The sequence below is a fragment of the Chelmon rostratus genome, chromosome 9 (assembly GCF_017976325.1).
Source record: "Chelmon rostratus isolate fCheRos1 chromosome 9, fCheRos1.pri, whole genome shotgun sequence".
Classification (NCBI taxonomy): domain Eukaryota; kingdom Metazoa; phylum Chordata; class Actinopteri; order Chaetodontiformes; family Chaetodontidae; genus Chelmon; species Chelmon rostratus.
In genome coordinates this window covers 10341297-10364816 of record NC_055666.1, presented here as the reverse complement: position 1 = coordinate 10364816, position 23520 = coordinate 10341297, and the positions used below count along the sequence as shown (strand labels likewise).

General features: G+C 39.0%; 2 protein-coding genes across 4 annotated transcripts in view; one reads left to right on the top strand and one right to left on the bottom strand.

Moving 5' to 3' along the window:
* ctnna1 (catenin (cadherin-associated protein), alpha 1) overlaps positions 1-23520 on the top strand; it is a 74691-nt gene that overhangs the window by 26065 nt on the left and 25106 nt on the right. For all 3 annotated transcript variants that reach the window (XM_041943478.1, XM_041943477.1, XM_041943479.1), the window contains exons 8-12: positions 11959-12039; positions 13246-13398; positions 19088-19180; positions 20711-20867; positions 21588-21788. In XM_041943478.1, the coding sequence (XP_041799412.1) occupies positions 11959-12039; positions 13246-13398; positions 19088-19180; positions 20711-20867; positions 21588-21788 (685 nt within the window). The remainder of the gene's footprint in view (positions 1-11958; positions 12040-13245; positions 13399-19087; positions 19181-20710; positions 20868-21587; positions 21789-23520) is intronic.
* lrrtm2 (leucine rich repeat transmembrane neuronal 2) lies at positions 4736-9605 on the bottom strand. Its single transcript, XM_041943921.1, has 3 exons — positions 9486-9605; positions 7522-7612; positions 4736-6378 (listed from the first exon to the last, which is right to left on the bottom strand). The coding sequence occupies exons 1-3, from the start codon at positions 9603-9605 to the stop codon at positions 4736-4738; spliced, it is 1854 nt and encodes a 617-aa protein (XP_041799855.1).

Genomic DNA, 23520 nt, shown 5'->3' with positions numbered 1-23520 from the left:
AACATCAACAGGAAAGTTAAGTTTTGTCCATAGACATTGAGTGGACTTTTGGTTTGCTCAACTTTCTGTTGTTTTCACTTGGATCCTCCAGTGATATGATTGAGGAATGGCTTTAAATGTATTATGCAATAAATATATTAGAAAGGTATTTCCTGATGGGCATCTAGATCAATATGTCCTTCCTTTTAATGATTTTGTAGATTTATTGGAGGCCTCATAATGAATAGACAAAACATATGTGGGCTTGGAGTCCTTGAACCCTGTAGACTACTAAAGCTATGCAGTCAGACTCATCAGTTTAGTTTCTCCCCCACCTGGGTACACTCTGCAGGTTAATTACTGGCACTTTCTTTCTTTAAGCCTCATCAAAAAAGAGCAGATACAATTAAAGTGGCTCTTGCTGTTGGATAGCCATGTCAGCCTACATTCCTCACAATGTTCACATTTTTGAAACTCCACCTGCTTTGACAGCAGGTTGCCTTCAGATAAAGTACACACAACAGTAAAACTGTCATTCGAAAAGTGGCTATCTGAAGCCTTAAATGGAAACTCTTAGAATTTCTTTTGAACACTTTCATCTTATCTGGACTTTCTGACAAATTGGAAAAGCTTGGATTAAAGAATTCCTGATGGGGCTGTTGTGTTTTGGTCCCCGAGAAGATCAGTCATAATAAGAAATAAGAGTGGGCATACTGCAATACACCAGAAAGAAATGTATTTTAGTGGAGCATGAACTGACAGCTGTCAGCAAACACCCTGACTGTTCTCTCGAATGTTATCTGAAGGTTGATGTGTCTGTAGCATTATTCAGAATATCGTTTTTTCATTGCAAGGTGAACTTAACTATTGAAGTAGTGCTGAAATGTCAGTCAGTTAATTGATTATTCATTATAGTTATTTACCTTGCAAAAATACCACAAACAAATATTTGTTGCTTCCATCATCTCAAATGTGATAGTTTAGCACTTTTCTCTGTTTGAATATTGCTGTGAATTCAATTCCTTTTGAGTTTTGGACTGTTGGTCTGTAATGGGCATCTGTTGCTATTTTCTGACACGTGATAGACTAAACGATCATAATTGAGAAAGTAATTGATAATTAAAATGATCAATAGTTGCAGCCTTCTGTTGAAGCTCCTTAGTTAACAGTTGTCATAACAGGAAACCACAAAATAGATTTTTTTATGCTTTACCCATTCTTTCTTTTTAAATGGCCACATTCAGAACTGCATAAACACAACATCATTCCACCTTAAAGCAGGGTTTTCAAGCCTCTTTACGTTCTGAACCCTGGAGACATGAGTTTTGCTTGACAGTGTAATTAGAATCTTTATATCGTTGACTTAAATTAAACCTAATCAATATGCTGACATGCATTGATGGAAAGGAATTGGAATTCACATAAGAAACTTATTTTTCTTAATTTTCAAAATATGCTGATGCCCATCAACTTCATCAAGGGTTGGCTTTGATTTAATTTACTTAAGTATTTTTGTAAGCTAAAGATTTGCACATTAAACCAAAATATAATGAAAGACCAAACCAAGTTGTGAATATCCATCAGTTAGCAAACACTGTAAATTATAACCATTTTATTTAAAAAATATATGTTTTGAGGGGAAAATGTTTTTTTTTTTTCAGTTTGGCACATCTTATCCACTATACAGATATGAAATTGTACATATTACAATACAAAAGGAAAATGGGAAGAGAAAAGCATTCATTTTTGCACAAAGAGGTTGGGTAAGAGAGAGGGGATTGGTTCTTTTGTTTTTTCTTTTTTTATTTTTAGGCAGGGTGGGAACCAGGGCTAGAGGATGACAAGAGGAAACAAAAACAGTTTACAAAGAGCCAGAGTGCAAAGGGATGCATATTTCTACAAATTTTGTGGATTTTCAGTCACTTAATACAACCGTTTTCTTCAACAGTGAAATGTCAAATGATTGACAGAACTTTATAGGAGTACCACATACATCCCCATTCTTGGTGTTCTCAAAAATGAGGTCTCTCCATAATGTTTGCTTGAATGACATTAAGAAATATTCAACTCAATTTTGACTTTTGAACATGCAAGACAGATTAGAAGGGCAGTAGAAAAAGCAGTGCGAAGCTGGAAGAAAAAAAAAATAGAAACAAAGTGGAGGTGCTTGGCTTTGGAAATCGGTATGATCAGTGTATATAATGTCTTTCATTGAATTCAGATGTGAAGTGTAACAACTTTTTGGTTTACACAAACACTTTCTCAGAAGTTGTTGTAGGCATCCTATGAGCATGTGCAGAGAGACATTGACACAAGCATTCAATTAGAAGTTAAAAGCCAAATTTTGATAGGCTCAATGAAGAGTCAAAGCCACAAATGGTACCTTCTGGCTACCTCTAGGGGGCACAAGCCAGCAAACTGTGTCCTAATTGCTCAAAATCAGATATCTTGCTCCAAGGCGCTGTACTGTCAGAAGCATCTTGCCATCTTAATAACTGACTTCTTCAAACATAGCTTGAAGTTGAACCATTGAGAAAATGCCATATTCTGATTTCCAGTGTTCAGAATTCAAGAAAATGACACATTCTGATTTCTGGTGTTAAGCATTTTACTTGAATCATTCACTGGTCAAACATTGGATAGCTCATCAGTTGACATGTTGACAAATCAGTTGACAAGTTGTTGCTGCTGTGTGGTCAGTGTGCAGTTCAAGCCCAAGGTGCTGCCAGTCAGTATTTGTCTGTCCATTATCTAATGCCTTTACTCAGCCAGAAAGATTGGTTGGTTGTAATAAGCTAAGACATTACCCCATAGTTGCCCCTCTCCATCGTCCCATCAATTTCTCTCAATCCCTCTTCTCTTTTACCCTGCCCCCACCACCAAACTGAACACAAAGAAGTGCGGGGCTGCGGCAGCAGCTTTAGTCTGATGCTAATGCACATCCTCTCCCTGCTGCATACAAATGTCTTCTGACCCAGGCTTGCTGTTTGCTTATCACTGGATCTCCATTTGCTTTCAGGGTATTGACCACAGTTTAACTTGACATTTGTGACTGCTAACAAAGGAGCTGTTATATATTTTATATTTATTTATATATATGTATATATGATTTAACGTTACCCCCCTTTTAAGACTGTGAATGACAACTCTGTTTCCCTAATAAGACCAATTTCTTAAAGTAAAAGGTTCAATGATGTTTTTGTGTGGTGCGTAGGATGATTCTACTAGAACTATTTTTGAGTGGCTGAACAAGCTAAATGTTGCTGGATCACTGGCGTGGGTGACAGAATATTAGATTCTTTTTGCCTTGCCTTAATTGGTTCAATCTTGAGCCTGTCAGTCCTGATTAGTGTGTAAGCAGTACAGAGCCTGGGCTACTGGGAAAGGTTTTATTTTCAGAATGAAATGCTCTCCTGTCTGGCATTTGCGCTGTTCATTACCCTTTTACTTGCTACCCTCACACTAGCTTGTCTCTATGTTGATCCTGGTACATAATAGCAAATAAGCAAACTGTACTTACTAGGTTAAGCTGTTGGAAATATTATGGTCACAGCATGGGAGCTAGAGAATCCATGTACAGGTCATTGTACATTTAAAGGTCTAATAATTGTGTTCTTGATGCCCAAGGTGAGAAAGCCATCAATGTGTTTGCTAAGCAGTGCAGTATATTGGAGATTAACCACAGATGAATAATGCTTAGTGTTTCCCACAGGTTGAGAATTTATTTGTGGTGGTTGGCCCTCGTGGGTGGGAGCTTTAACATCCAGCAACTTGAGAGTCAGCTGCAAAACAGCTTTCCATTTATGAGCTAAGGTCTGATTAAAGAAGTCATTTCTCCAATATATACAAATGAACATAAATTCACCATTTTGCCAGTCAGTACGTACTCCAAGTTGCATTTCCACACATAACAAGTTTTGGAAGAAATCCAGATATCCAAAAACAAAAAAGTTTCCTTTTTGAGGTACAGACAGTAGTTTTTTTGAGATGGGCCACCTAAATAAATTCTGTTAACAGGAAACACTGAGAGCCTTTGGATCTCATGGAAGGTTATCCTAATTGATTAATGTCTGATTTGGGAGAAAAAAATAATTCATTCATTTATAGTTAATAGAATGTCAGGGTTCTCTCCTCAAGAGAGGATTGATATTTATTTGTAACAAAATAATGATTTTACTAATTTTTCAGTTATAATTCAGAGTTAGATTTTGATCTCAGTGGCCTTATCGTATCATAGTTATCCCAAAAGAATGAAACTGTGAAACAAAAGCATTCTGATAATTGATCCAATTAGTTTGACCCAGTGATTGGCTTACACTGCCAGTGATGCAGTTAGATACGTCATTTTGAATATTTACTTTTTAAAAGAAGTAAGACATAAATCACATCTCCACTTAATGTATTCCTTTAGAAGAGGGCCTTTTAGCTAAGTATTTTCTCTGTGCTGCAGAATATAGAGACAATGTGGAGACAAATCTCACAGTTTACAATTTTCTTGTTTAAAATGATTGCCCCTGCCTGATATGAACCTTGCATTCATAGAAAAATAAATTTGTGACTTATCTCTACATCATCCCTAAACGGTCATGTCCAACCTCTGTCATTGTAGCATTCATCATTTCTCACATATTCTCAAATCTCACTTGTAGAAATTATGCTTTTTACATAAACTGGAAAAAAAAAATCAAAAAAGCAAACCCTGTATCATCTGAAATGGTCAAATGGCAAACCATATGCTCTAGGAATAAATAAGAGTTCATACTTCACACTCTTTGTAAGGCAGTTGCTGACACTTGCACTGCCCATAGCCATTGATGATCACGAGTGCCCCTTCTTCATGGCTCGGTTCATACTCATTATAGGGTACCTGTGTGGCTAGATCTGCCATAGGTTGCCGCTGCTGGGTCCTCATCTGTCTGCGGTTCTGAATAGCCGAACAGTGGCGTATCCGGCGCAGGGTGGGAGGGCAGCACTTCCGTGAGATATACACAACGAAAATGATGAAAAAGAATGAAAATAGAAGGGCCATAGTTCCAATGATAACCCTGTGAGTCATAACAGTGTTGTCCATTGCCGTGAAGTCATCCGTTACAGCCGCCTCTTCCGATGTAGCGGTAGTTGCTTGAGCAGTGCTTGGTGTTTGTGTTGTGGTTGTTGTGGTAGTGACTGTGGTAAAGCTCCCAAAATCCTCTGCATAGTCCTGCGTGGGGGTTGGCTGCATAATTCCAAACAAGGAGCTTGTGATCTCTGCAGCTATAGTAGCGTCTGTGGTTGTACTAATGGTTTGAACAACCGGCGCTGTAAAATTCTGGCAAAGCTGGAATCCATATACAGCATCAAGTATCTCCTCACCTTGGGCATATTCAGGACTATGGCAGAGAATGGAATGTTCCCACCTTCCCTTAAAGGTGCTGAGCCATGTGGCCAGAGAGCAAATCCTTTTGGTACATTCCCAAAGGTTGCTAGACAGCCCAATGGTACCCAGAGACTGCCACATATCCATGACTTGGGGGTCCAGGCTGCTTAGTTTGTTGTTATCCAGCAGCAAAATCTTTAGATTTGGCAGCGTTTGAAACACATCAGGTGTCAGTACACGAATTTCATTTCCTGTGAGGTCCAGCTTCTCTAAAGTGGTCCAGGTCCACTCCATGCCACATGTTAGGTTGCTAATCTTATTCCATTGCAGATATAGAAACTGGAGGGCAACAAGGCGAGGGAAATGGGCCAAGTTGATCTTGGTCAGCTGATTGTGCTCCAAGTGGAGCTCTTTAAGCTTAATGAGCCCAGCAAATCCATTCCGAGCCAGACTCCGCAGGCGATTGCTGCTTAGGCCTAGATATTCCAGGCTGCGGCAGTCCCAGAATGCCCGAACAGGTGTGGTACGAAGTAAATTGGAGCGGAGGTGGAGTATCTGGAGCTTCCTCAGTCCATGAAATAGCTCTGGTTCCAATGCAGTCATCTGATTGAAGGACAGGTCCAGTATCTGGAGATTGATGAGGTGGATGAAGGTTGTGTTGGGCAACTTGGTGATACGATTGGAACTCAGATTGAGGTCCTTTAGCTTGTAGAGCCCTTGAAAGGCATCCTCTTGTACTGTGGTAATCTGGTTGTGGTCTAGATGTAGCCAGGTGAGCTGGCTGAAGCCATAGAATTGATCAGGGCTGAGCTCAGTGATGCTATTGTGGCGTAGTGATAACCCCAGGGCACCCTTGTCCACACCATCTGGGGGTGCCTGAAGCCCCTGGGTGTCGCAGTAGAACTGCAGGTCCTCACAGCGGCATTTTTGAGGGCAAGTTGTGCACGATGCAGGAGGCAGCAGGCACACTAGGAGCATGCTGATCACACACAGACACAGAGCCGCTGGTGCAGGTCCCACCAATGGCCACCTTGAATGGAAACCTGGGTGGGTTCAAAGATAAGAAAATGAACTGTGGGGCGGGAAAGCGTATCTCTGCAGAGCTCTTATTAGTAATTCATGGTGATGATTGTGCTTTTTGTGTGTGCTCTCAATCTTTCACATGCACATACCATAGATATTTAACATTGACAACTTTCATAATATATGTAAACATGATTTCCTTCAGCTTTGGTCGAATGGAGATGTCATTTACTTTTGGCATCTAATGATCAGTTACATACATGAGCTGGACTTTGTTTCCACTCCCTTGCTATTTATATTTAGCCCATTTTTTTCTCATTTTGTGCTCTTTAATTAGGCTTAAATTCAAATTTCTGCTGATAAATGTCATTCATTTGTCGTTATTTGCTCTATGTTTTTTTTCGTTTTTGAGCCGCTTTAATGTTTTTATCTTTTGGATTTTTTTTTAATCTGAGTTTTTTTCAAGTGTTCTTCAGCACTTAAGAGGTCTGTTATGGAATACAAAAGGTTAATTAAAATGTGTATATATGCTATGCGTGTGTTGAGTGGTGAAGAAGGAAAAATGAAGGACAATTGCAGTAAATAGACCAGGCTGAAGAGCTTTTAGTCTTTAGCCTCTCTCGCTCTTACTTGTATTCCCTATTCATGTCCAGACCTGACATATAAAGGGGCTAACTTACCCATTCTTTTGTGCACATCGGAGGCTGCATTCAACTGTCCTTTTCCGCAGACTCTTGGAGCAACCAGATTGAAGAAAAATCCAAAGGGAAAAAACCCTTTTGAGTAAGCACAAAAGGAATCAGCCTCTTTGGAAATAAAGCAATTCTGAGCCCACCCAATTGAAACAAAATAAGAAATTCCATGTCACAAGATGATGGTTATTCCTGTTATTTTGCTGACAGTCCTTTAAAATCCAAGCTCAGAGAAAGGATATAATCTTTTCCTTCATCCAACGAATCCTTAAAATAAATAATTATATATATTTTTTTAAGTTGATCAGTTGCATCCAGAGCGACTCCGGTGAACAGACCCCCCCTCCTCTCCTTTTTTTCTTTTTCTTTTTTTTGCCCTTTTGTTTCCCTTCCACCGCAATGATGTCAGCTCAGATGGTTAATTGAAGATCAAGCGTTCGTCTTTCATGGCTGTGGTCTTCCAACCCTAACTTGTTGATGGCAGCCAGAGATCCTGCTTCCGACGCCGGCTCAGTCTCAGCATAGCCTCTGCAGAGCTGTAAGCGGAGCTCTCGTCTGCTAGCTGAGACGCAGGGAGAGAGAAAAAAGCAGAGCAGGGAGTCAGGGATGTTATTCTGTGCTTTTTGTTGCAGCCACTCACTGCTACAGAGTGGTGGCAGCCTGGCGTCGATCATCACTACTGTTTCTCTCTCTCTCTTTTTCTCTCCCACACTCACAAACACCCTTTCACTCTCTTGCTCAGTCACTTGCTCTCTGCCTCGTACACACTGCTTGTGCACCTCAGTCTTCCTCCACCTCCCTCTTGCATCCCCCCTTCCCTCCCACAAGCTCGTCACCATCAGAATATTGATATCTTGAACGTGTTGCGGCAGCTTGCTGTTGAAATTAACCACAGCTGTAAATCTTAGCCTCGCCTTGCTGTTGTTCTGCATGCGCTATGAATGAATATATACCAGACATAGGCATAAACAAAATAACATAAAAGAGCAAAATGCAGTTTGTAATGTGTGGCTCTTGACAATATAAACATTAACAAGGGTGCCAAGGTGTGCTGCATTGCCATATCTGTAGCAATGCTAACATAGGGTGTGTGGTTCATATTCATAATTTACATATCCTGAGTGCAGTGCTTTAATTTTTGAGCACTGGCATGTGATGTATGGCCAGCTGCTCTGAAGTTAAATTTAGTTAGCTTTTACCATGTAATTGAAAAGGCTAAATACTTGACAGTATGAACCACAAGTCAAAGTAACTAAAATGTGGTTAGCATTTTTTTCTTTTTTTGAGATTGAACAAATTGATTTGATTTGGGGTTTTGTTGAAAGATGAAAAAGAACGCTTTATTTCAGCACCATTTAGAGTCCTAAACAGAATGTGATGTTGAGTTCAGTGCATAAAAATGCTGATTTTTTTCCCCCTTTAATTATTTAATGTGGGTGCAGATGGATGTGAGGGTAATTGCAATGAACTAGATTTGAAGCACCCAAAAACAATGTGCAAGAGACAGTATGAAGCACAGATACTGTTTAACTTTGGCATTCTACCCCAGCCAACCATTCACTCATGGCTCTTATACTCAAACATGACCTCATATTGCTGGAGCCTGTCACAGTATGATATGGATTTTAACTCTTGTTGCACTTTTTCACAAGCAAGAAATTGTATTTAAGGAAAACAAGGAATGTGTGTTTTGATAGTAGATAATGTGTTAGCGTAAGAGTAACTAAAATAAACTTTATTTTTTTTGTATGTAAAAAAAATTAGTTTTTACATAGAGTTTGAAAATTAGTATTATCATGTATACTCCTTAATTAATGTTATTATGTAATTGTCAGGTCTTAAGACAAAACATGCATCTGCCTGGGACTTTCCAGGTCACATGCTGCTGTCATTCTCCAAATTTATAGTGGTAGACTACATCTCCCACTGGGGCTCCTCTGCAGAATGTGACAGTGGAAAACATGGAGAAAAACACTTAAATCTCAGGGGGCATGGTGGATGTTCCCAGTATCTGATTTGTGTTAGCTTTACATTTAGGGTTCAGGATGTTAAAAAAAGCATTTATAAAAGAGAACAAAATCATCAGTGGCTGTCCAATTAATGAATTTGCTGAAATATCACAAAACAATGTTTTAGAACTCTGATCATTTGGCATGTGGGGCATACTTTATTTCAATTGAATTTTTCCATGTTCTGGTGGACTAGGGGTTTTGTAGAAAAGGGATGTTCCTAAATCTGTCCTAAAGGAGATGGATAGAGACTCACTTTAGTATCATAAAAGATGCCGCAGAGAAACTGCCTCCATAATAAGCACCTGAAGAAGTGCTTTAGAACCCTCTGGCGTGGAAATGAAATATAGGCTAGGCATGAATGAAATAGGATTGAGAGAGTAGGGGCAGAGCAGACTAAAGCCCTACCACAGCACTGCATCCAACCGGCACAAAATCACAGGGGATTAGTGCCTTTGGAGCTCCCTGGCCCCGAACTATGTACACAACCCCCCAGTGGGCAAAGGGCAGTGGGGGATGGGGCGGGTCAATGCCACCACCATCCATGGTGTTCTGTCGCATTTGATTTGAACATTGCAAGCCCAGAGTCGAACTGGTTCTTTGTATTTCCTGTTGTCCTCTTTTGTTCATTTAATTTTGTTCTAATTTTATTATTCTCTAGTATCTGTCCTTCTATCTGTCACTCTCTTTCTCTCTCTCTCCATTGCTTCATCCTCCCTGAAAGTTTTCGATTTTCCACATTTTTGCTTGAGCAGTTTGCAGAATGTGACTGAACATCTCTCTGCTCTCAGCAGGGACCAGTGGTTAGGGCTTTGACTATTCTGTAGTGCTTAGCTGCGTGACTACTTCCAATGATGTTGCAATAATACTCTACATCATTTACACAGCTAGTCATGTATAATAAATTGTAAACTTTTAATAAACACGAATTTCTCATTGAAGATTAGAAAAAAACCTGTGGGGAGCAGATCATGATAATGTTTTCAGTGTTTCTTTACATTATTAGTGCTGTGTTGTCACAGTGAGTCTGACCTTTGTACAGCTGCTTTTTATTTATTAACAAAAAATAGACCAGGTCCACATTGATGTGGATACATTTAAATACATACATTCTGCCCTTATTTATGGATTGCTGTACACAAACAACATCAAAGCTGCCTTCTTCCACTGCAAAAATGGAAATCTGGAAATGCCGGTCTTAGGGTGTATTGCTGATGGGGAAAGCAGAGCTTTTTGAAAATTCTGACATGATTGTCAGCATGTCAGCCTTTGTTAGACATGGTTAACGTGCTTTTGCGTAGGAACAGTGTTCGGGAATCAGCTTGTTCACACAAGCCAATCCTTGCTCTGTCAAGAATAGTGTTTCCAGGGTTTCCACAATTGGGAGCCATTGCCGTGTTGGCCTGTTAAGCCAAAAAGACGTATACAAATTGCTTAAAATACGAAACCCGAATCAAGTTTTATAATCCTGATTACAAAACAATTTGGGACGCTGTGTAAAACATTTACACAATTAAATATGATAATTTGTTCATCTTCAAATACTCAATTGTACAATACAAAGACAATGTATTTAAGATACATTTTATCTTATCAGCTTCATTGACTTTTGTAAATATCTGCCTATTCTGAATTTGATGGCAACAAGATGTGGAAGAAGACTGTGGAATGCCCTGAAAACACCTGTTTGGATCATTCCACAGGTAAACAGGTTCAGTGGTAGCAGGTGATAGTATCATGATTGGGTATGAAAGGGGCGTCTTGGAAAGGCTCAGTCTCTCACAAGCAAGAATGGAGCGAGGTTCACCACTTTGTGAAACACATGATTGTGTAAAGGATGTTACTGCATGAGCTCAGGAACACTTTGTTTTCTTCAGTGTTTTACTGTAATATATTGTACAATGTTCTGAATGCTGTCCATGGTGGCAGGAAGGCTTGGACAGGATTTGGATAGCCTCTCTCGATTCCAGCATAAATAAAAGTTTGAATGTAAATGCGGTTTACACCTGCACTAAAGAGGGTGTGGTGCTCATGAATTATAGCTCTAATATAGATGCAAATCCGCTGTTTTTTAACCCACAGCAGCTGTTCCTTTATGGATACACGCTTTCAGTGTGTGTATATATTATTAATTGAAGCTATTGGCCACTGTTTGTTCATGTGCTCCATGATTCACTCCCAGTCATATGAGTGAGGAAATAATTTCACTGCTTTAACAGAGGGCAGTGGGGCACTTTTCACAGCTGATCTATCCAGAGCACAATGGTTTACAATAAATAAAAGGATCAGAAATGGATCAGGCTGAATATCTGCAGAGCACCAGCTGCACTAAAATTTGAAAGATCACTTTTTCTGTCACTCTAATGTATTACATTCAAATAGAAGGATAGATGAATGAATAGATATTTTTTTGTATCTAGTTATTTACATGAAACGTCCCTCATGGGGTTATTCAGTCACATTCATTAATGACGAACCAAACATCCTGATATGTATACCCACCAGTATCTAATAGCATAATATAATGCTGACCTCATTCAGAAAGTTCTTGGAACAAAATAATTTTGCAGCTGTCTTACAGTTATGCCATTTTGCAGCAATTCCTTGCAAAATAACAATACATTTTAGGTTGTCCAACTATCCTATTAGAGTAAAAAACTTAAAAAAGAGAAAATGTGTGAAAGAGGAAGCAAATGCAAGTGGACTGAGTAGAAACAAGTGAGATATACATGACTTGAAACATTCCTATTAACTTTATATTGGAAGCTACAGTATGTCTGTAGACATACCAGTTGATTGAATTCAGTCTGATCCTTGGGCATCCACTGCAAATAATGTTGGAAACATGGTTGTCACTGCACCATACTATACTTACTCTTCTCCCATGCTCATGTTTCAGGCAGGAAGGAAGGACAGGAGTGATGCTCTGAACACAGCCATCGACAGGATGACCAAGAAGACCAGAGACCTGCGCAGACAGGTTTGGGTTTTTTCTACTTAATTTTTTTCCATTGTGCCTTCATTTTACACCTAACTTGTTTTTGTTGAACGTTAAACCCTCTGAACCCCAAGCAGTTTATTGGTGTTTTTTTGGTCCTCTCGCATTTTTACTCACTGTGGGCTCGTTTTTCACTGCAATATGTAAGTTCTGCACCTCTATGGAAACAGCACAATCATGACTAGAAGAAGGGGGAACTCAAAATGACTGGCGGTATACTTTGCTGAATCGTTTTCATATGACCATAGGTCCCAGCGTTGTCATTCAAGGCTACCCAGTTACACTGAGGAAGGCAGAATTTTGTGTTTGTTTGTTTTTTACATGACCTGATCAGTGCAAATACTTCGTTTTTGACAAAATGTTAAACAAGACATAGAATAAAGTGAATGAACTATCACTTTAGGCTCTTTTTACTGATGGAAGTTTCATTCCAGAACTGTTAGAAATGTAACAGTCTGACAATAATTTCTGTTTTTACAGTTTCTGGCAATTATTATAAATGTTGTGTGTTTTTTAAGATAATAAACCTTTAAAAACTGCTGGTGGTCAGAGGGTTAATGTAGAAAAAGTTTTTTTGTCTTGGTCTTGAATATGAAAGCAAGGGGTGCTATGTATGCATGTCAACAAACTATATGCACATGCTCAGGATGATATACTGTATTATTTTGTTGTGGAAAATTTTCCTGGTCTGCCTATAGAGAGCCAAACAAACCACTCTGGAAAGCAAGTAGCATGCACTAAGTGTTTAAGTGTTTAATCACTATAGAGAGGAGACACAGCCACAGAACCACACGGCAGTTCAGAGTTGTGCTCTCTGATCAGATGTTTTCACCCCATTCTTATACTCTGACATGCCTTTGGTCTTAGCAGAACTTGTTTAACAGATGGCAACAGGAAAACAGTTGTGTGCAATAAAACATCATGGAATCCTGTTTTGAATTGACAGTCAGGTGTGATTTCCTCATGTCATTTGCTTCTCCACCAAGAGGAGAATTGCAGTAGGTTACAACAACTAATCCACCAGGACATTCTCTTGTCAATACAACAGTAAAACAGCTAAGACTACAGATCAGCTACATAAAAATAGGAAAACAAATAGAAAAGTATAGAAACATGTAAAAATTCCATCACAATTTTAACAATGCCCCCCCCCCCCTTTTTTTTTTTTTTTTTTTTTTAACTTTACAGCTGCGTAAAGCTGTAATGGACCACGTCTCTGACTCTTTCCTGGAGACCAATGTTCCCCTCCTGGTCCTGATTGAAGCTGCCAAGAATGGCAATGAGAAAGAAGTCAAGGAATATGCACAGGTGTTCCGTGAGCACGCCAACAAGCTGATTGAGGTAATGCAGAATTTTCTATGCTTTCACAGATAAAACCTGATGTGTCCCATTTATAGAGCATTCATATTTTTCCTGTTTTTACTTTCCATCCCATCAGTGAATGGCACTTTAGCTTAATTTATATTAAATATCAGACTCTGTCAAGTGTTTTTTGTTCAGTATCTGTGTTCTGTTCTCTAAGATTCCCTTGTGATACAGCTTTAGGATTACAGTGCCTCAGAAAGCAGCAATCTGGGATCTTTTTCCCCTAATGAAAAGGAAGCTGTAAACATCAAAATTATTTTCTGTGGCTGCTGTTTTTGTCTTTCAGTCTGTGTGTGAGTGTGTCTGTGTGTGTGTGTGTGTGTGTCTGTCTGTCTGTCTGTCTGTCTCACATGCACACATACAGCATTTTTTAGATTGAAGGCCATGCTGATAATCATATGATGCTATATTTAGCAGACAAACAGAAGATTGCTATATGTGGTTGTAACAGATCAAATTTTTAAGGAAAACCAAAGGGGTGAAACAACCACAAGTCAAGGATAAGTGCTGCTTCTGGGAAAATGTTGTCCTTGCCGCAACAGATTGAAGTACTGGTGATAGTTAGATAAATAGCTTGAAAGGGCCCTTGTGCATCATGCATCTTACACCTGTCTGTGGCTGGTCTCATGTTTTAACAGACAAGCATGTTTTGGGAATTATTTGTGTATCTCCAGTATATAGATAGCAACAAGAATGCAGGTGCGAGGAGCAAGTGATGGACATGGATGGATTGGCAACAAGCTAACAGAAACATCAGCTGTCCCCATTAGAGGACTTTCCTTCTATTTCTTGAATGCTTGTGTCATAGCATCATATTCTGACATTTGAAAGTGACTTCTCCCCAGGGCCAGATGACCATGAGTTTAGCTGGATCCATTGGTCCACTGAAAGCAGGGCAGCATAAGTATTCACTGGGGAAGGAGGAGTAGGCCCTTAAGTAGCTCCTTAAGGTCTGAAGTGTCAGAAGTGGCATTAGAGCATGACATTGGTGGACTCCCCTAATGTTCCGGTACTACATGTACTTATAACACTTCAAACACGGGTTTGATCACTCAAATTTCTTACGTTACGGAACAGCATTAAAAAAACATACTTTTCAAGTTATTACATGCAGATGGATGTGCTGGAGTTCCTTTTACAATGAACTTGGAAGATATTAGCATTGAAATAGGCATTGTTGTGCAGTGTCTATCTCAGCTAACGAAAAATATACTGCAAAAAAACCCCAACTAATATTCATCAGCAAAAGTAGCTTTTATTCACAAATATATTAGGAATGGTTGTCGCATATCTGAGGAGCCACTGAAGAGGACATGAGCGCTGTTTTGTATGTTAGAATTGACCACATTGTCACATTTGAACTGTTTTGCTTGTTCTATTAAGCTGTCACAAACACCGGGAGAGACAAAATTTGCGCCACACTGCTAAAGAAAAACAGACTCTATTTCAGACATTGGTAAACACAAGTCAGTTGAAAACAGTCAAGTCAAGATAACAAAAGACAGTATGGACACAAGTTTACAAAGATAACAAAAAAAAAGTCCTCCACATAATGTTGATAGTTCTGTTTTAAGCATTGGGCAACTTTGCTCAAATCTGCCTGGTAGTCGACTCTAGTTGTTACAGCAGTGTTGTAAATAATGATCCATGATCCCCACGATCTCCCTTATATTTTTTATTACACTGTGCAAGTGCAATGACACACATTGGAGCAGTCAAATGACATATTTCTGTGTTGCATTCAGGCACCGCTATTGTACAGTATATGAAATTCAAATGTCATTTGAGGATGACCATGCACACACAATAAAAGACATGAATGCAGACAGCTGACTTAATCTTAAAGTATGTTCAGGTGGTAAATGAATTCTAGAGGCAGTGTGATTGCATCTCAAGGCAGCATAGAGGCAGGAGCAGATGCAACCAGGCAGTCCTTCATTCTTGCTTCAGTAAATTGAGGCAAAGATGTGTCTGCATGAGTTGATTGTCCTAATAATGTCATCAGTAAACTGTCATGCATGTTTTTTTATTTTTATTTTTTTTTCTAAAATGTTGTAGTAGGATTTCAGTTACAAATTCCAAGCTAGCAAGCAAGCATTGTGGCAAACTTATCAGGAGCAGCCTATGTTTAATTAATCATGTATAATTATCATTTCAGATTAACTCTTAGCAACACAAGCATGGTATAGTTTTTCAGGAAAAGCATTGCTGTAAAGCAAGCCAACATCAGTGCAGTGGACTGAGCAATAGGCACGTCACAGTAGTACTCTTGGCTTTCACTGCTGACTGAAAGTGGTTGACATTTCACTACAAATACATCATGCAAAGTGGGTATTAAATGGTACTGTAAGTTGCTCTGGTAAAGAGCCTCTTCAAATAGATGTGAATGAATGGAGTTGCAATATCCAAAGTGAGAAGTAACAAAATGTTTGGTTCCTTAGCACATGAGGAATGAGTATGTTGTAAATGCAATATGTCCTCTGTTCAGAAATAGGGACAGCAAAGTGCCACCAATCTCAGGCTGTTTGTATGAGATCATGAGTTGTGCAAGTGTAGGCTGCCTTAAGGCAAATGATGCATTAGTTCGCATACATTTGTTTGAAAGCAACATTATGACTGACCCACATTCATTTGTAGCCCTCTTTGAGCAGCTTCTCTACTCTTGTTTGTTCACATCATTCTTTTGAAAGCTGTTATTTATATGATTAAAGCAAAATTAGAGTTCTTACTTGATGGGTTTTCAGACTTTGTGCAGGCTATCAACAGCATGCTATAACTCTATGTTGTCAAAATTCACTCAATTTCTAAATGAATAAAGTTGTGTGACCTGACAACAGACATTACCACCATTGGAGCCCTTTGCTCTTGGGAGTTGGACTGAAACATTCCACCTTGCATTCATGTGTTCTGCTGGTATCTTAAACCATGAAAGTAAATGTTCATATTAATATTTGTTTTCAAATCCAGTGTTTTAGCTATTTCCCATTTTTAAGCAGTGAAATTCATCATCTTAAGAGTAGAGAGAAAAACAGACTGAGCTTAGTGTTGTTGCCTCAAGGCCATGTTCTTAAAGGGTCCAGGGTGCTCAGAATGATGGCACTGAGTTAGCAGAGGAAAAGTATAGGCTAGAAAAACAGCTGATTATACACAACCTGTGATGTCCTCATCAGATGCTGTAAATCTGTTTGAATCCTTCTCCTTATTACAAAAACAAGTGTCTTTGTCATCCTAATGAGAAGATGAAATGGAAAGATTGACAACTAAAGAATGGAGGGAATGGACAGTTGATTCAATATGAATGTACCAAGCTTTGATGCTCTCAACCAGGCCATGGCAGTGACATTAGATAGTGAGTTAGTTTCCGTTATTTAGATAAGTTTATGTTTATTTAGAGAGCACATTCTCGTTTCCTTATGAGCTGCGAAGTGAAAAGCTACTACAAATGATCGAAGTTTGCAACATGATAAATCAAGTTGCAGAGATGCCTCCATTGAGGTGTGACCAGTGATCCATTGGATTAGTGTAATCAATGTTGGAAATTGCTAGAATTTACTGGGGGATTTGTTTTTTGTTTTTTATAATTATTACACTGTGGTAAAAGCTTGTTTTTCAGGCATTTTAACACAGAAAATACCCAAATATAAGATATTTTGACATTTCTTTATTTAATTTATGATCAGTAAAAATGTGCAAAAATCGAATGCCTTCCCTCCATTAGGGCAAGTTTGAATGCTTGCCAGTTTTTAAGAATGACTTACCTTTCATCAAATTTCCAACCTTTTTTTCATTAAGAGAACTACTAGAAGAGAAATACAGCCACAGATTTTTACCTCCAATGTTATTTAATAGAGTGATGACATTGCATATTTAGCTTCCAAAACACATTCTCCTTTTCCTTCCTCTCCCCCTGTCCTCTTTCCTCTCTTGGCAGCGAAGGAGAAGTATTTACAATCTGGTAGCTGCCCTTGTTTAGCTGTATTTCCTTGATCTTTCATGTCTGCATTTTCTTAGCATTTAAAAGTCGGTTCAGTAAGGCAGATACAAATTATTGTGCATGATATTTGTGACACAGTGTGATTCATTGAACATGGTATTCTTGCATAATGTTAGAATTGAAAAAATAGTAGTTGTACACATTTGTGATCAGCTGTGAGCTCAGTTTGTCATCTCCTCTTAAAATCTAAATGATTTCCATCACGTTTATATCTGGACTCAGACACACAGCATTCCAACCAAGCCAGTGTGAACTGAATATGGTGCGGTAAAACGGTGGACTGTGTGGAAGCAATGAGGATAAAGTTTATAGGATTGTCCTTCCTCTGTGTATCTGCCTAGGCAGCATAATTGAATTACTGGTTCTTGCTTATTTCAAGTGAGTGAATGAAATGCATATTACTGACGAGTATCAGTTTGTAAAACTTTGTGGCCTGATGATTCTGTAATTGTGTTTTTCTGGAGAAGAGAAAGAAAGTAAGTAAAAGAAAGTAAGAAATGAGATTGGTGCATTTTGGTGTATGTTTGCGCAGACTTGGCACACACTGACTCCCCTGACACTTTAAATAGTTTGGCACAGAATGGCAAGTGGAATAGTGTTAGTTGACTTGAGGATAGACTTTTTACTTGTTTGGCTTCCTCCACAGTCACTTTATGCTGAAATGGCTGTTTTACCAGTGGTATCACATTGAGAGTAAGGGAAAGCTTATGTGAAAGATCATGAAAATAAAAACACAGGTCTCACCATAAAGCAGCAGTTTTCCTTCATGTCCCACTCTCTTGCTCCACATTTCTATGCTTTTATAATAACTTTTATGATCTTAAATGTTGAGCCCAGAACCCAGTAGACATGAAAAAGTCAACAATGCATAGGGCATTATATTGCTATGTGACCTAGATGTCAGCATTGAAATTAATGAGTAAAATATAGACTGATGGCTAAAACTAAGAACAAAATACCAATATTGTTAGAAAGAAACTTTGCGGTCCTTGTTCCTGCTATAGTACAATCAAGAGTTGGTTTTTGCCTTTGGTAATGTTTCAGCACATTTTCTGTCCATTGGATAATCCCACTTTGGCACAGTTCCTCACATCCCAGGCATTCTGTTTCAGCATTGTTGCCAGCGCATCCCAACTAACAAATGGGGATCTTCAAAGTCTCTGACCTATATTTTTGTGAATATGAGTAGATACATAATGTTACTCTGGAAGCTGCAAGAATACTTAGAAATAATTGTGAAAGAGCTTGATTTGTTGGTCAATACAAGAAAATATACTCACAAACCATAAATGTTGGCAGCTACAAGCAAGACTTGCTTTGCTCAGCGTTCCAGTTCTCACTCGTTTTTGAAAGTGTCAGGAATATTTGCCTCTCTGATTCCAGTAGTGTAATGGCAGTCTGGCAGCGTTGTGATATGTTCACTGAGACATTAACTATTTTTTGGGTGCCATCATATTGTATCATTTTAGCAGCTTTAGAAATGAATCCTCAGCAGTGAGTTTGTATCCACAGGGATTACTTGTATTGCTGCTCCATTTCTGGTACCATAATGAACTTATCCAAGTTTAATTATGTATTTATGTATTGCTCTTTCTTTGTTTCTCTCGAAATAAGACTGTGTCACAGTTTTCGTCTGTTGCTAAAAATTGAATATGTGTGTTTTCTGTTTAGGTGGCCAACCTGGCATGCTCCATTTCCAACAATGAAGAGGGAGTGAAGCTGGTCCGCATGGCAGCATCTCAACTGGAAAGTCTTTGCCCCCAGGTACCTGGCTGTTTTGCCCACAATTTCCACCCAGCCTATTATGTACCTCTTTGAGAGGGAGCCACATTGTCTTTTACTACTAGCACGAGGTGTTGCCAATGTAAAAATTGTTGGTTCATACACATAGTAGCTTCAGTATTTACAAACTCTAATTTAAATTGCTGCTCTGAGGTTGCTGTTTTTTTCTTAAATCATGACTTCAACTGTTCAAGCCTATATATATGCAGGTGTTTCATTAGCAGATTAGGACTATGCCGTTTTTGCATTTGCCATGTACACACCTCAGCTGGGTTATTGAATTAATGTCAAAGTCAGAGTTAGCATAATACAAATAACAGACATAGCTTGCTTGTCAGTCTTTTGAATTAGTGTGCTACTTATACGCTGCACTCTAGTTTCCTTCACTGTTGTGACTCTGCATTTGTGCTAAAAAGGTAGTGGAGTGAACTGGACATGACACTGTGTGTGGGTAATGTCTTTCTTCCAACAGTCTATTTATTTTAACAACAATGAAGTTAAATAAAATATGGAAAGCAGCCACCAACATGCCACAAAAGAGGTAATGATGATAGGGAAGACCAACAAAATAATACCTCGTTGGATTTGCAAGTGCAGTGACAAGGACATGATCCCCCACTGGTTTCTCACCTGCAAATGCTTTTGTTTGTTGTTTGCTAGAATATACAACCATGCCGAAGGTAATGCTCCTTGGAATTGAATTCCAGGACTCTGTGCTGGCAAAGTAGTTCATGAAAAACTGACTGAATATCTCTCTATAGGCCATTTATATTAGTACAAATGTAAACATATGCAGGAAATGGTACATGAAGCAAGTCAGGATGCTGTTTACATGGAGCAACACACTGTATCAAACTGTGAAACAAACAGAAACACAACAAAAGTACAGTAGAAAGACTAAATGTCTAAAAGTGCTCATTTGCAGTAACCGTGTTGTGTGTGTGCTTGTGAGTGTATTGATTCACTCACTTTCACCCCACCCCACCTCACCTCTCTGACTCTCTGAACACCATTTTATCTGTAATTGCACACCCCACACCTGTACTTCCAAAACTTCCATCCATGTACAAAAACCTGTAGGTCCAGATTTAACAGTTTGGATACATAGTTTTTCACATCAGAACTGCAAATGGTTTGTCCACCATTGAGCCCATCTTTTCAAGCCTTTCCATGCTAACTACTAGTCCCTCATCTGTGCCTTTGAGCCTTGCCAGCTCTCTCCACTTTGCTGCCACTGCTGCTTTTAATCTTGTCTAATGACTCCCATTCACACTGAGCTTTGATATCCACAGATGTTTCTTACCCCAAAACAAGCAGCTATTAGTTTTATTTCATTCAATCCTTCAAAACACTGCGTGGCTCTAATCACTCCCACGAATGAATTGGCTTCATGCTGCAGTCCCAACATTGGGGTGGGAGAGTGGGGGGCTTCGCACAATCAACCTATGCTAATGTTGTGGCTGAGGGCTATGCTGTAATGGTGCTTTAATGGCTGTAATTGGGTGTTTACAGGTGATTAATGCAGCGTTAGCCCTTGCTGCCAAGCCCAACAGTAAGGTGGCCCAGGACAATATGGATTTGTTCAAGGAGCAGTGGGAGAAGCAGGTCCGCGTCCTCACTGATGCTGTTGATGACATAACATCAATTGATGACTTCCTTTGTGTGTCTGGTGAGTGTTACTCATTTGCATATCATGATCACAGATGATTTTGGATTTTTTTTTTAATGTTAAAATGTACAATGCACTGTTGATTGCTAGACAGCACTTTTGGACAGTATTACGATGTATTTGCACAAAGCACTTAAGGCCACTCTTAACAGAAGGTTAAACAGTTGTAAAGGATCTGTGGTATAAGTCTTTTCTGGTGAAGCCATACATACCAAGGCTGATTGGGCTCCACAGAGAAAACTACTGAAGCATCAGCAGCACTATGTCTGAAATTGACATCCTGTCACGTGTTAAAGCACATAAATGGTTTGTCAGACATACCATTTAAGAGTTCTCGTTAAACATTGAGCAGAGTGACTTCTCACCTCTAGCCAAGGACAGGCTGTAATTTACACAGTGGACATTTAAATTTTGCAGGCTCCCCATTAATAAGCAGTTTCAGAATTTGTCTTCAACCCTCCCCATCCTATGCTTAAGCTTCCTAGTGGCCCTCTTAATGAATGAAGGCTGAGAATTCCCCGACTATATGTATTTTCTCATTACTCATATAATGTATCTTTGATTAAAGAATGTCTTAAATGAAAAAAAAAAAGAAAATACTGTTGTAATTTATACTTCCACACTAACATATTTACATCCAGGCAGGTTGATGTCAGGTTTTGAGTCTTTGAGTAATGCAAAATACACACTACTAACTGCATCATTGTTTTATGTCTCCAGAGAATCACATCCTGGAGGATGTGAACAAGTGTGTCATCGCTCTGCAGGAGAAAGATGTTGACGGTTTGGATCGTACTGCTGGGGCTATTCGAGGCCGTGCTGCCAGAGTTGTCCATGTGGTCACTTCTGAAATGGACAATTATGAACCTGGAGTCTACACAGAGAAAGTTTTGGAGGCCACGAAGCTCCTCACTGACACAGGTACCCCAGAAGTGTGATCATGCTATGAGCCAATGAATAGTTACATTTACTTCGGCCCAGAGTCTCTGTTTACATATATTCAAATAATTTGACTGTGAAAGTATTCAGATGATTACACCATGTCTAACTCGAATTATTGTGGCTTGTTTTGCCTTAATTTAAGTTCTGCACGGCATAAGAAGGTTCTTGGATACAGGTAGAAGCTATGCTTTGTATCCATGTCACTATATATGTGAAACTAGAAGACAGTGGGCCCTTCAGGGTTGCCATATGTTGGCCCAGTGTGGTAAGGAAGAGAGTCAGACATCCCTGCCTTTTTTCTTACCTTATTTCCTTTGTAGGTCAGTAAGGTGGACGTGGTGAACATACCCAACCCTCCTTAAATATTAGTTAATTGTTGATTGCTCAGCATGTAAGCAGCATGTATTAGATTATCTGAATCTATGTTGTTAAGGTATGGTGCTGTGTCCACTTCATGCCTGATACAGTGTTTTGTGTCACAGCCAAAGGTATACCATAAGATCTGTCTACTTCTCTATTTGTCAGAAGTCTGCTCTTAAAGAGCTCTTTTAATGTTTTTACTGCAGATACTCTCTGTATACAGCATTCCCTTATTTATTATGAATGCAGCATTGTGGGATCCAACCACCTCCAACTCGACTGATACGACTACTAGTCTGCACAATATTTTAACCAAAGTTATATCTGAGTTACATCTTCCACTAAATTTGAGGTTCATAGTTACAAGCTGTTTTCATCCATATGCTCTACTATATCATTATCAGGGAGTACAGTATGTGCATGCTGTGTTAGCTTTCACTACTATCAAGCTAACAAGATGCCACCGATTTGTCAGTTGTCAGATTTGGAAACTGCTCGCCCTCTTGAAGGTGGGCCTATTTAAAGTTAAGAAATGCAGGCTACAGTTCAAGCAGGATTTTTGCCGTGGCTGAGAGAGACCGTGAGCTCTGGAGACCCAGACTGCCGTGAGATTGTTATTTGTAAGATTTTTTCATGCCCTCTCCACAGTGTAAAATGATGTGTTTTAGGTGAAAACTCAACAGAGCCACTCTTTTGTTGTAGAATTTCTCTTCTGACATGCACTGTCATCTGTGTAGACAAGTATTAGTGCATTAAACTAGGCAAGAGTTTTAAGTTCTTCATACGTATGCTTGTAGTCAAGTTTCAGAGACTTGTAGATTATTAAATGAACTTGGATTTCATCAGTCAGTATGTCACTTAATAGGTTTGAATGCTTTCTGCCTCCCTTCTTTTGTCATTAATTTAAAGATTATGTATGTAAACGTCTGTATAGGTATTGAGGATTTGTTAAGAATTCTAGTTACAAAAAGCTAATTACATTGACAGATCCAAAGTGTGGCTATATTTCACAATGCACTTCAAGAATAAAAATGGCAATCTCTAATTACGTGGCTGAGTAATCACAAAATACTGAATGCAGGGAAAAAAATCACAAGGTCTCTACATAAGCATCTATTTGAAAAATGTTATGCATGCTAATGCTCTCTGTATATTGTGATGGGTTTGGTAGTGGTATTGTGTCACTGAGGGGAAAAAAATGTGACTGAAAGTTGGTTGTGGCCCTAGAGTTCTTCAGCTGTAAATTAGACATGAATGACAATGCATTGTTGCCGCTTTTTCTTTTTAATGTGAGATTATTTAAAAGACTCATCAGTAATTGGTTGAAGGAAGTGATTGCTGTGAGTAACAA